Source organism: Ptychodera flava, chromosome 4 (genome assembly GCF_041260155.1).
Source record: "Ptychodera flava strain L36383 chromosome 4, AS_Pfla_20210202, whole genome shotgun sequence".
Taxonomy (NCBI): Eukaryota; Metazoa; Hemichordata; class Enteropneusta; family Ptychoderidae; genus Ptychodera; species Ptychodera flava.
The window spans coordinates 31,206,832-31,219,538 of NC_091931.1; the positions used below are offsets into that span (position 1 = coordinate 31,206,832).

At 40.6% G+C, this 12,707-nt stretch overlaps 1 protein-coding gene across 4 annotated transcripts in view; it reads right to left on the reverse strand.

The window, feature by feature from the left end:
* LOC139131480 (E3 ubiquitin-protein ligase HERC2-like) overlaps positions 1-12,632 on the reverse strand; it is a 74,430-nt gene extending 61,798 nt beyond the window's left edge. For 3 of the 4 annotated variants that reach the window (XM_070697539.1, XM_070697540.1, XM_070697537.1), the window contains exons 1-8: positions 12,526-12,621; positions 12,174-12,413; positions 11,310-11,427; positions 9,839-10,039; positions 6,975-7,191; positions 3,430-3,690; positions 2,511-2,796; positions 1,894-2,058 (exon numbers count right to left, since the gene is read on the reverse strand). In XM_070697539.1, coding sequence (XP_070553640.1) covers positions 1,894-2,058; positions 2,511-2,796; positions 3,430-3,690; positions 6,975-7,191; positions 9,839-10,039; positions 11,310-11,427; positions 12,174-12,251 — 1,326 coding nt within the window. In that variant the 5' untranslated portion in view covers positions 12,252-12,413; positions 12,526-12,621. Of the gene's footprint in view, positions 1-1,893; positions 2,059-2,510; positions 2,797-3,429; positions 3,691-6,974; positions 7,192-9,838; positions 10,040-11,309; positions 11,428-12,173; positions 12,414-12,525 lie in introns of all 4 variants that reach the window. The other variant, XM_070697538.1, reaches the window with a different exon arrangement.
* Positions 12,633-12,707: the final 75 nt, after the last annotated feature.

Below are 12,707 nucleotides of genomic sequence, written 5' to 3' on the forward strand. Positions count from 1 at the left end.
AGATGCTAGCTTGGCCAGTTCATGCCTATTTTCTACAATACTGGTAACACAAGGATGCTTTATTGCAATAAAGTGGCTGTGTAAAGCAAAACTCTGTTGCCAGTAGCATATCCAAATGTTACATTCCTCATCATTGTTAAAGAGGTGATATCAAATAACCAGCCTTCCCTGTAGTGGTTGGGTTTTGGAATGCAGGGATTACCCTGGCTCAAGAACGACACGAGATAAAATCGCACATAAATAAAAACTGTGGGAGAATTTCAAAGTCTGTGCGAACCGGACCTAACTTTCCCTGATTTTCTGCATATTGGTTAATTTGCATAACAATACACTCAGTGAGAGTTTTTGGATGACCTCAGTTTTCAGACACTTAATGACATGCTGTTCGTTATACGCCCTTCGCTCCGTTTTGATAGCGTTTTACAAGTCATGCTACAGCATATTAAGTCAGGTGACGCTGCCGTCCTGTTTTGGATTTTTCTTTTGGTTGAAGCTATTTCAGGCGCTACAAACTTGGTGAAGTTAGCCACACCGTAAGCTTACGATACGAGGTGTCGAACGCAACACACAGGGACAGCCCGTGTCCGATATCTAAGCGCTATACACGTTGAAATATAGTTGCGTCATCCATGGATTAAACATAACTAATTATCACGAAACATTTCCATATAGTTTTCTAAACAAATCGAAATTTAAAATCGGGGTTCGAAGTTTCAAAATATCAATATTTAGCCCCTTATCACATTCAAAATACGACGTCCAATTTATACTGCGATAGCAGTCCGATTACACGCACTCAACATGGGGGCAAAAATTTGGCAACTTTGACCCCCTAAATGCCACTTCTGTTGGTGTTAACAGTTTGAGGATAAACACAATAAAGTTTCTAAAGGTACCGTATGATAATAAGATTTCGTTGTGCTCGTCATTTATGAAACGGCTTTGGGCGAAATTCACTACCCTGTCAGAAAACTGTCACACTGAGTGTAGTTGTAATCAGAGGCGATCGAATCCATACTTTCTGGTGCGGGAGTTACAGAAGTACAGTAGTCCAGAATAGTGCATTTTCGTTTTTTCTTCGCACTACCACTCGTACTGGACACGAATATTCCTTCGAAAGCGCCATTTTGAGCGACGACAATACACTGTACATCAGCAATGAACACTTGCTGTATCGACTCCAATGATTTGTCAATGAACGCAAAACTTCCTGTTGGCAACCAATCACAAACGCTGTTGAAACGGGTAACTCTGCAACAGCTTTTTTCTAGTGTAATTATAGCGCTCTCTACGGCGACACAATGAGTGGTTCTGTACTGAAAACCTGCCAAATGTTACCGATGAATTTAGATCGCGTAAAGGTATCACGTACGCGCTATTTGAATGATCGGCGCGACTTTTTTGCCCAATTGCTTTTTCTGAATGCGATTTTTCTGATTTTTGAGCGTAAATATCGCGTTATCGCGCCCCAAAGTGATCCCTGGGAATGAGGTCATCAGTTAATTATGTACGGCAGTTTAAAATAGGTTTGTAGTTGTTTTCTTGTTAAATACATCACTGGTAACAAAATTTGGAGAAAGTTTGTCCATACGGTGCCCGAGTTACTTTCTGATGCTTGCGGTTGGAGCGATTGACGTGTTTTTCATCGGTGTTCATCACAACAATGGCGGTAAAAATTCACTGTTACGGCCAACTTTGTGCACATCATTTCATAAAGTTCTTTCAAAACCCTTGGACAAATGTATACATTTATTTATGCACATTAGTGATAGAGCTCTCACATGATTTGGAACCTTCTACATAATATTCAACTATGTTTCATCTCAATTATTACACCAACTACCAACGCATACTGTATGACAGTGCTCTAGCATTGTGGATTTCTGAACCTACCTTGTGAGCATATGAAGGTGGTGCATAGGGCACAGACAATCTATCAAGATGTGACATGATAACCACTGCTGTTTGTCGTAGATCTACAGACGCTTCATCATCTTGGGGAAGTTGTAAGTATCTAAGAAAACACTCTGTTGGACTAACTTTCACACTTCCTGTCGACTGAACAAGAAAATTACCATTTCATGATTATTGAGGCAATCTTTTAGCACAATCAGCACAGGTGAAAACTGGAAAACCAGAAGAAATTGCATCAGAGACATGTAGTTTAATTGGCAAAACAGAGGAAAGAAACAGACTTCCAATAAATGTGTGAATGCATTTTAATCTTTCAAAATAACACAATGTCCAGAATGACCTTTACTGTATTTTCTAAAAGGCCTAGGAAAAGACCACATAGCTTTTAACTGACACAGCTACCAAGTAATCTCTGTACAGATAACTACTTTAAAAAACATTCTCACAAAATATAGGATGTTAATTCTTTTTCTCCTAAGTTGTATTTATTTCTATGGTTTGTCTATGGAGTGCGGTTGGAAGGGGATTAATCTTCACACAAGTTTATATTTTCTCAAACTGTGACAATAATATGGGAAATTATATCAGTTCCCTACCTCTTCCAGTTTTGGACTTTCTGACCCTTTGGATTTACTTTTTGAGATGTCCTGAAATCTCCTGACCAGCGGCACTATGGGAGCACTGGTACCGGCAGAGTTGCTACGGTTGTCAGTCTCCTGCTGTCCGTACTCCCACAGTTGCAGTAGAAGCAGCACAGAGCTGAGCAGTTCACTGAGAGTTCCTCTCTGTACGGCTAGTTCTAGTAGCAATGCCAGTGCAGTGTGTTGGTCCTTCACCGGTATCGTGTTGGCCCCCTTGGCTGTGGCACCTGCATTTAAATCCCTGGTTGGAAGAAAAAGACAAAGTTTATTCACTAGAAGTACCATAATCTAGATGAAATGTTTAAAATAATAGGGCTTGTAGTGTCAGTGAGTCACATATGACTCCTGAAAAGTGCAACTTTGTTTTGTTCCTTTCAATAAGAAATGGAAGTTACTATATTAACACATCAACAAGTTGAGGATATACCAAACCATAGTAAGGAGATAAACCATTGACTTGTAGTTGTACTTTAATTCATCAAATCCATCAGATTTAACACTTATACCTTGATAGGGCCTATCATCTCTGGCACGCACACAAAGGTTGGAATTTTCTAAGTTACACCACCTGTCAAGACAGGCTTACCCTGAGAGAATGCATTCACTGTTTTGACCAAAAGTAGGTGGGCAAACCGGTTGGTACTAAAAAGAGATGTTTCTGTACTTGGATCAATATTTCCATCAACTTATTTCAGCAGTCATGCACCCACAGGAAATATTTGAAAATATCATCCTGGTGGCATTTCAAAAATGCTCCTTCAGACATGTGTTATGTATATGTACAGAATATGGAATGAAATAGTAACTCTTCAGTCCAATTTATCAGATTGGATATGTCCGATTAAGAGTACAGCAATAGTAACACCAAACTTACCCAAGAACCACTGATCTCAGAAATTTGGATGCTCTTTCAACAACTTCCAGCCAAACTTTTGACACTGAGGCTTCATCAAACAAGGTGGCTTCTGGAAGAGATCTCATTGCCTCCAGAGATTCTTGTAAGAGTTCACTGCAAAGGTCAGCGTCTTCACCAGTTCTCCACGCCCGTCGTAGGAACGCGAACGCAAAGGACAGAGCGGCTCGTGATCCAACCCTTGCTAGACCTGTTGTTGCTTTCTCACCAATATGACTTGCACTGCAATGAATACAAGGGCATTGTGAGGAAAGAGAATACCGGTATTTTCATTTAATTAAGTCAGTTGTATGATATGATATAATATATCTGATTTAGAACAATCAATAAGGTAAATTTGCAATTTTTGAATTTTGCTGGCTTCATTTGCAGACTGCAATACAGATCCACTAAAGGATGTCAATTAGAGTACAGTGATGTGACAATGTACACAATTCTGATATGCAAATTACATGATTCAAAGCTGGGCAGTAGAGTAGCTAAATCCAGCCTGATCAGATAGCGCATATGATAAAATGCATACTGTAAAGAGGGGAATAATCGCAGGGTTAATATTTCGCGCACTCACACGATCGCGTCGATTGGCGGTGTTTTAAATTCGCGCTCAGCACTAGTTCATCAGCGTTGTCACATACTTGTAACTTTTCCTTTGAACAAAGAAACCGACCGTGCCGACAAAGACGATGTTTTTATTGTAATAAGCATACTGGTAAGCTACGCTGTCATACGCAGTTCCACTAATAGGCATGTTGTTGACACCTTTTTCACATTGACTGAAATGACAAAACAACGCTCACACCCTGCGGGTTACAAAGGATATTTTTCCTGTAAACAAACCAAAACTGCCAGGACCGTCAAAGGATAGGTCTTTCACAACCGCAAGATGAAAGTAAAATTCTCTATAAATGATGAACAATTTTTGACTAGAAGTCAGTACACGTCTAGCCGTCGCTTGTGTCACATCTCTCGCTGTCAGATCAACTACTGTACTTGTATTCTACAAACGTCACGATGTCTACTGGTCTGCTGAAATGGTTGAAGAAGGCTCCCTTGCCGACTCCAACCCAACCCGGTTTGCCTGACCCTAACGATGTTGTAGACGTAAAGATGTGTGATCTGTTACCTGAAGCCATCGCTGCTGTCAACGAAGAAATCACCGCATCGAGTAGTAGGAAATGAAAGCGCGGTAATTATCAACATTACGACAATGGTACAAGAGCAAAGATCGCAAAGTTTGCCATCGACAACGGTGTGATGAACGCAGCTCGTAAATTCACGAAAGAACTGGCCACGCCGATCAGTGAGAGTACCGTTCGCGGCATGAAAAAAGCGTACATCCGGGCAGTGAGAAGCGGTAAAGAAAACATAGACGAGTTAGCATCATCACGTGGTCGTCCTGTCATGCTCGGTGGTGACCTTGATTCGAAAGTTCAGTCATACGTTCGGCAGATTCGAATCAAGGGCGGTGTCGTTAATTCATCAGTCTGCATCGCCATTGCTCGAGGTCTGCTTCTCCACACCAACCGTAGTTCATTAGCAGAGTTTGGCGGACACATGACTCTGACTGTGGACTGGGCAATGTCTTTGCTAGGCCGCATGGGGTATGTGAAGCGGAAGGGAACGAAAGCTGTCAAGGCGAACGTCGACGACTTTCCATCAATCAAAGAAACTTTTCTTCAGCGCATACGGAATGTCATTCAGCAGCATCGCGTACCCCCACAGCTCGTCATAAACTGGGACCAGACTGGTGTGTCCATCATTCCTGTCGGCCAGTGGACTATGGAAGAAGAAGGAAGTCGTCAAGTTTCCATCGTGGGTTTGGATGACAAGCGTCAAATTACGGCCGTTTTTGCTTCGTCTGCAGCTGGTGATTTTCTTCCGCCGCAACTTCTATATCAGGGCAAGACTGATCGCTGTCACCCCACTTACGCGTTTCCGGACTCTTGGGACATTTTCCACACAGAAAGCCACTGGTCGAATCACGCTTCCATGATGCGCTACATCAACAAGGTGTTCATCCCGTATGTCGACGCTACTCGATCTCTGCTAGAACTCCCTTCCAACCAGCAAGCCATCGCCATATTCGACGTATACAAGGCACATCGCAGTGAAGAATTGTTGAAAGAACTCAACAACCACAACATTTCCGTCGTCTACGTCCAAGCATCTTGTACTGATCGCCTTCAGCCTATGGATTTAGCTGCCAACAAAGTTTTCAAGGACATCATGAAGCACGAATTTCAGCATTGGTATAGCGATCGAATGTGTACAGCGATGCAAAATGGTGATGAAGATCCGACCTTAGATTTGCGTCTATCGGAAGTTAAACTTCTCCACGCGAAATGGTTGGTGTCCGCCGTCCAGAATGTATCTCAGCGCCGTGATGAACTTGTGGAGGGTTTTTCGAAGGCAGGCATTCTTGACTGTTTCGTTTAGAAATTGTGTGTAACACATGTAACAGAGATTGCATGAAAATTGAAATCGCCGATGTATTGATTTTTTTCTTTGAAAAGTGCGAGTGCTTGTTATCTGTATCTGATATTTTATTTTTATCATCAGTTCTCGAGTTTCCTTGAAGAATTTTTGCCAGATTTGATAACATTGTAAAACGATGTCTTGTTTTCATAAATGTGAACTGTCTGTGAGTGAGCAAGTTCTGCAGTGTTTTTACAATATCGGTACACTTTAGTGATAGCTTGTTGTCTGCCTTACTTTTTGTTTTTATCTCTATTTAGTCTGTATTTCTCTGTGAAATAACAATTTTTAATGTGTAATAAATAAAGAGCAAGATGTTTAATTTCATTTTCTTTGTGTCGTCCTGCTTGCGAAGTTGCATGTGTTGTGTAGTGCTTGTTATGAGTGTGCGTAGTGAGGTGTGACCCCCAAATGACCCCTACTCAAGCTCACGGCAGCAGTGTAAACAATATTGGCGGAGTTTTAATTTCGCGCACTTGCCGCCGCGCGAAAAGCGCGAAAATTTAACCCCTTGAATAATTTCCTCCTCTACAGTATTTCCACTTGTTAGTATGGTGGCACGGTTAACCATTATGTCCCTTGATGGTATCTAATTTATAGGATAAAAGGAGTGTTGCAAACACACTATAAAATAAAGCTGGTTAAAAGTATGAAAATGCTCAATTGAGAGCATGAACCCTTGTTGTTACACCAATCTTACAGAATTGTCATGGGATATGTTGACTTGTACCACTTATGCATACCCTTTGTGTCCTTTACAATTTAAATTTTAACTTCCTCATGACTGTCAACAAGTGAATTTTAAGGGGTCAGCCCCTTTCTGTCTTTTGAGCAATCTGTTTGTATGTTAATATATCCACAAAAGAATACACTTTCATGACAAAAGAATATGCAAATTGTGCATTGTTATGTAAACCAGCTACCCTGTTTTTGCAACAAGTATACTTTCCCAACAAAAGAATATGCAAATTATGCATTGTTATATAAACAAGACTTTTTTTTTCCAAACCGTGAGGAACAGTGCTTCCTACCTCTTGCTGCTCTTCATGATGGGACATTCCAGTTTCTTCTTCAAAGCTGCACGTTTCTGTTCTGGGTTGTGTCTTGCCAGTGCAATGAAATACCTCTCCAAGACTGTGAGTCTCTGCTGCAGTCTTGTCGATGACAAGGTGGTAGTGGCTGCCTCAGAGGCTAACTGTTGCTGCTCATAGACCAGTGAGTGGAGGCACCCTTGCAACTGGCTCACATCTTTGTAGAGAAAGAGTGACAGAGGAAAAAAATTGAGCAAAGTGGTTAACTGACAGAGGGCTGTATTGTATATTTCACAACAAATTTAATACTGAAAAGGTGGTTCTCATTTATACAGAGTGTGCTTATCCTTATCATGCCAGGCCTATCACTCTCCCATCTCTGCTAGGTCAGCAAAGAGTTGTGTTGAACAAGACCTATACATATTATAACCTACTTGGTGTGGTTACAGCAGGTTTTGTTATTAAAAATATCTGTTTACAGTATCTCTGTTTTTAGGAACTTCGAATATTCAAGTCTTTGACCAAATACAACATATGGGACATGTTATGCTTCACTAGTTTTAGTTTTAGCCATCTTGACCCAGTGACGTATGAACTTAGCAGGATAGGGGTTTATGAGCAATTTTTGAGTATGCAAATCAACTGATATTGACAATGACAAAGATAAGTGGCCTAAAATTGTGCATGGTGAACCAAACACAAAAGATGACAAACTAATTTGAAATTGAAATATAACAATATAGTTACTTCCCTATTTCTTATGTGATAAAACTTCTACGGTCCCTTTTAGTGTTGACAATAGCGTACTTTCATATGCATGTTTCAGGCAGAAATTTCTTAAACTTGCCTAAGTTCTACTGCCCCCTGCAGTGTTGACAATAGCCAGCGTTCTCACCAGGCCGCGATTCCGCGACATTCTCGCGTATTATTCTGTTTTGTCGCGGATTTCTTGGGCGTGCGCGCCAATAGTGGCGCGCCTTTGAAATTATAAACTTTCGTGATGCCAGCCGTACGGCGCGGCGCGGCCGGCCGTATCATACAGCCAATACTTCTCACCATGGACGTAAATGATTGACGCGAGTAATTACACTTCCTGGTTGAAACCGAGGCAATCTGGAGGCAATACCCGTCAGAGGGCGTACTTAAGCCACAGTCACTTGTGATTCGATACATGATGGCCGATGTGTGGATGCATTATCATTACGTATACCACACAGCGGCCGTCGTGTATTGAACCACACGAGACTGTGGTAGTCTGACGCACTGGACGTGGTGTTCGCCTTGCATGCATACCGGTACATGTCCACGGAATTCGCGGAAGCTGGAGGCGTCATGGGCATGATAAATATTTTCATAGGCTACGACAACGATAATCCGAACTACGAAAACACAAGAATGTAAAGCTTGTATATCCCTAAGGAATTACATGAACATTTTTCGAAAACAACGAATTCGAAGCTGGTAGCATTATACTGTGAGTTCCGCATGGCAACCAGGGTCTTGACGGGAACGACGTTATAGTGTTCGTGCCGTTGAGATTCAGTGAATTTTTGTTCTCGAAAAATAACGCAACTTTGTCTGAGATAATTTTTAGCTCTTTGCTATGTTTGGAATCATGTATAAACTTCGCGGGAGATACGTGTTGTGTGATGTTATCAGGCATTTGCTCCGTTCCTCGGCACGTGACCTAGTACCTACGACTGGAAATGATCGACAACTGGCCCACTGCCGATTGATGATATTATTCCAAAAGTAGTTCCGAAGTTTAAATGTGGAATAGTTGGAGGAAAGTTCTCTTATTATGCAAACAATTATCAATTCTTGGCTTGCGCATGTGATAAGTATATTATTCCTGGCGAACTTATACGTGAGAACATGGGCGTCTTTTTTCCATGCTTCAATCAATTGACAAAATTTGTAGCCTTGGCTGGCGACCAAAATTTCACGTCAAAAGTTGATGATTGTTTACAAACATCATAGGGATATGTTTCCTGATCTAAATAAATGCTGACTTGGCCTATTCCTTCTGCTGGTTGTGAAAGGGGGTTTAGTGTGCGAAAAAAAAGTAACTAATGACAGGAATCAACTGGGAGCTGAACGACTGGACACTCCAGCAACTACTGTTATTGTAGAGGGCCCTGAAATGGACTTTCACACTGGAAAGAACGAAAGTCCCATAGACTTTTCATTAAAAGGCACTGATATTCAATATCAGTTGATATTTTCACCGAATGTTTACAAAAAAGTTGTTAAGTTGAATGAGTTGTTGAGTCCTTTATTTTTTCCATGCATAGAATAAGGTTCGTATTTGCAGTTTGACTTTTTTAACATATTTATATATTGTCTCACAAAAATCATCCATTGTCCCGCTTTTTTTTGGTAAGCGGGACAAAATGTCCCACAAAATTTTTTTTCTGGTGAGAACACTGAATAGCGTACTTTCATATGCATGTTTCAGGCAGAAATTTCTTAAACTTGCCTAAGTTCTACTGCCCCCTGCAGTGTTGACAATAGCGTACTTTCATATGCATGTTTCAGGCAGAAATTTCTTAAATTTGCCTAACTTAAGCGTTTCTGCAGTTACTGACTCGAAATGACAATGACATAGCTCAGTATGGAATGGCAGAAACACCAATGTGTCCTCGAAAGTCTTAACTTTCTGAGCTCTGAAAAGACTTCTGGATTTTCTTGAATTTTCCTTGAGAATAAATACAAAATGTATCATCTCTGTGCTTCGAAGAGAAAACTTTGAGTCAGTGGCACATTAAACTGACTGAGGTAGCACGTTGGTATGCTTTTTTTTCTTTTTCAATTTCCTTTCGAAAAGATTTACAAAACTTGCAGGGTGATTAGTCAAGAAGTACCTGGTTGTTTTCCCCAAGTCCAAGACTCAATAAGAGAAAGTGCCGATGGCGGTCTGCTCTCGTCTTCCTCTTTGCGGTCTTTTTCTTCTTTGTCCAGCTTCTGGCACGGTGGACAGTTACAGCCATTGTCGGGACCACAGTGACCGTCACAGCAGCTGCAGGACAGCACTCGCATGCCACAGTAATAGTGGCCAGTCTCCCCTACAAGTCATACAACAAAGGAAAACATATCAATGACTCAGAACACCAACAATTAAACACATCTCAGTTCCTTTTCTCCCATGAGTGTCACAGTTCATGATTCCAGACTTGGTAAATCTACTTAAAACTACATGTACAAATATATTTTCAATGAATATGCAGGTCAAACTATCTTCTACAATATTCCGATATAAAAAGTACTTATCAGAACTCATTCTGAACTCACACTTTGGGAGACATCATGGGTGTCAATAACACATTCAATAAAACTCCTCTTGATAAAAGAAGCTTTGACTTTCTATGCCACAATAAACTTCACCCCCAAACGATGTTATTCCCTGATAGCCATTCCTCAACGTCTTTAGTAATCAGCCGACCAAAGCAAGATGTCAAAAGGTCCTTTGCCTAAAAGATAACATTTTGACCTTTTGAACTCCCTTTGTTCTTTATGTGGGTCACAACCCAGCTCATTGAGGACAATTGGCTTGGATCAAATCACAGAAGTGAAAGAGACACTTCTTTCACCTACATGATAAATATTAGCCCTCCCTTTGTGAATGTTTTCCATTTCACGCGTCCTGGCAGGACTACAAAATAACCTTTGTCCTACCAGGCCTATCACTTCCCCCATCTGCTGAGTCAGCAAATAGTGGTATTCAGCCAAAACCTGTATGAAATTAGGTTAGCTGCAGTCCCTGGTCACTTTGGGGACCCAAAATTTCCAGGAACTGTACTCCAACTGGACTACCATATTAAAAAAAGCCAATTTCAAACCCCATTTTCTTAGTAATTTCACTTTCAGAATTAGATTTTTACATTTTTAAATTCGATTTTTAGGTTGTGTTTGATTTTAATTTTTTTAATACCTGAATTTTCAATTTTGTAGACATTTTTAAAATTGCTTTTGTTCATTTACTTTTTTAAAGTGTATTTTAAGCATCTATGATCACTGTTTTTATGTGGATTTAGACGCTATAGAAATAAATGATTATCATTATTATTACATATAATGTATTCAATTCCATTGTAATTAATCAGTAGAAAACTACACCTAATATAGAAGACTGCTTATAAATCTGGCACACCAATTTCAAAGTTTTTCCATTAATTCAATCGTTGTCCTGCTGGTTGGTAAGTAAAGAAAAACAATCATGGCATTAAAAAAAAAACACAAAGACATTTATCACCCCATAAATGAGCTCATTACTACATCTATGTGCATGCAAGCTGTAAAATTTATGCCATCTTTGAACTATGGCATCGAGTGTACCTTTGCGGGCTGGAACTCCGACACAGTTGATGACAGAATCAGAGTTACCAGTGGCAATTTCCCCATCCTTCACCAGTTCGTTCCACAGGCGACTCAGGCCATCTTTTGTAAATGCAGCCTGAAATAAGAAATCAACGAAAATAGTTTTAATGGCGATGGAGGAGATACTGGACAGATTTCTGAAAACTGTTTGATCACTATGACTTGGCAGGAAAAGTTGGTAGTTACAACGCTTCAAATACTATACACACTCAGTGCAACAAACACACGAGATTTAACATAGCTCAACTGTGTATCTTTATATTTGTCTCAGAGTCAAAGTCCTCATACATGAAAGCAAAAACCGTTGTCCTGCTGGTTGGTTAGAGTAAAGATTAGTGGACACGGAAATCGTTCCATCTTACTCATTAGTGACCTAGGGAGTCATTAGCGAAAGGGATACCGGATAGGCACAGATTACTAGCCGAGGGCTCCCAAGGAAACATGTTTTAGCTCGTATACAAATGTTTACATTCACGTATCGCAACTTGGGCCCCCAAAACGAATCCTCACTATTCAGTTTAAAAGAGTTTGAACCAAATTAACATCTTTTTAAAATTCAGCCCATTTCCCTACCCAAGCCAGCTGTACTGAGCCAAAAACGAAAGGTGGTGCTTGTGAGCTAACACATGTCTTTTTTTTCACAAACCAAACTTTATATGTAACCTTTGTGAAAACCAACAATAGAAAGTATTCAGTACATGTCTGCGCAAGAGGGAGATCCCAATGTTTCACTGAATGCCTATCTAGGCACAAGCAAATCGTGTGCAGGCATTGAAACAGGCTGTCACTGCTGCCTGGTTTATGAAGTATTACCCTACATACCTGCAAATCTGTTTTGAGCCATTTCGAATCCAGACGTAATTGTGTTCGGAGCGTTGGTCTAATAGTCGTCGAAGCCATGTTGTACCAATGTAGCAACTAACTATTTTTACTTGACGGGCGCATTTGACAGGATATCGTCGCCTCGGTCAATGTCCAACAACGGAGCACGAATTTCACCCTCGATGACTAAGAGGACCTCTCTCCGACTGTACATAAATGACGGAGCGAAATTATATATCACTGTAATGTGAGAATGAATGCATGGCCTTAGGGTCTGACAGCATAAAAATGAAAGTTACGGTAAATGAATATATTGAGTTGAAGTTGGCTGAATATTACGGCGCCCACTTACCTGGTTTAGTAAAATCTACTTCATTCTTCCCATTTTGACGATATTATTAGCTTCTACTATGCGATTATATTCAAACAAAATGGCGACTTAGATCTTGAATCTTGGGTAACCTAACTGGGCAAGTTGAGGGCGCTAGCTAGACTAATTGAGCGGCAGCCCACGAGTTCGAGGAAGTTGCTGGT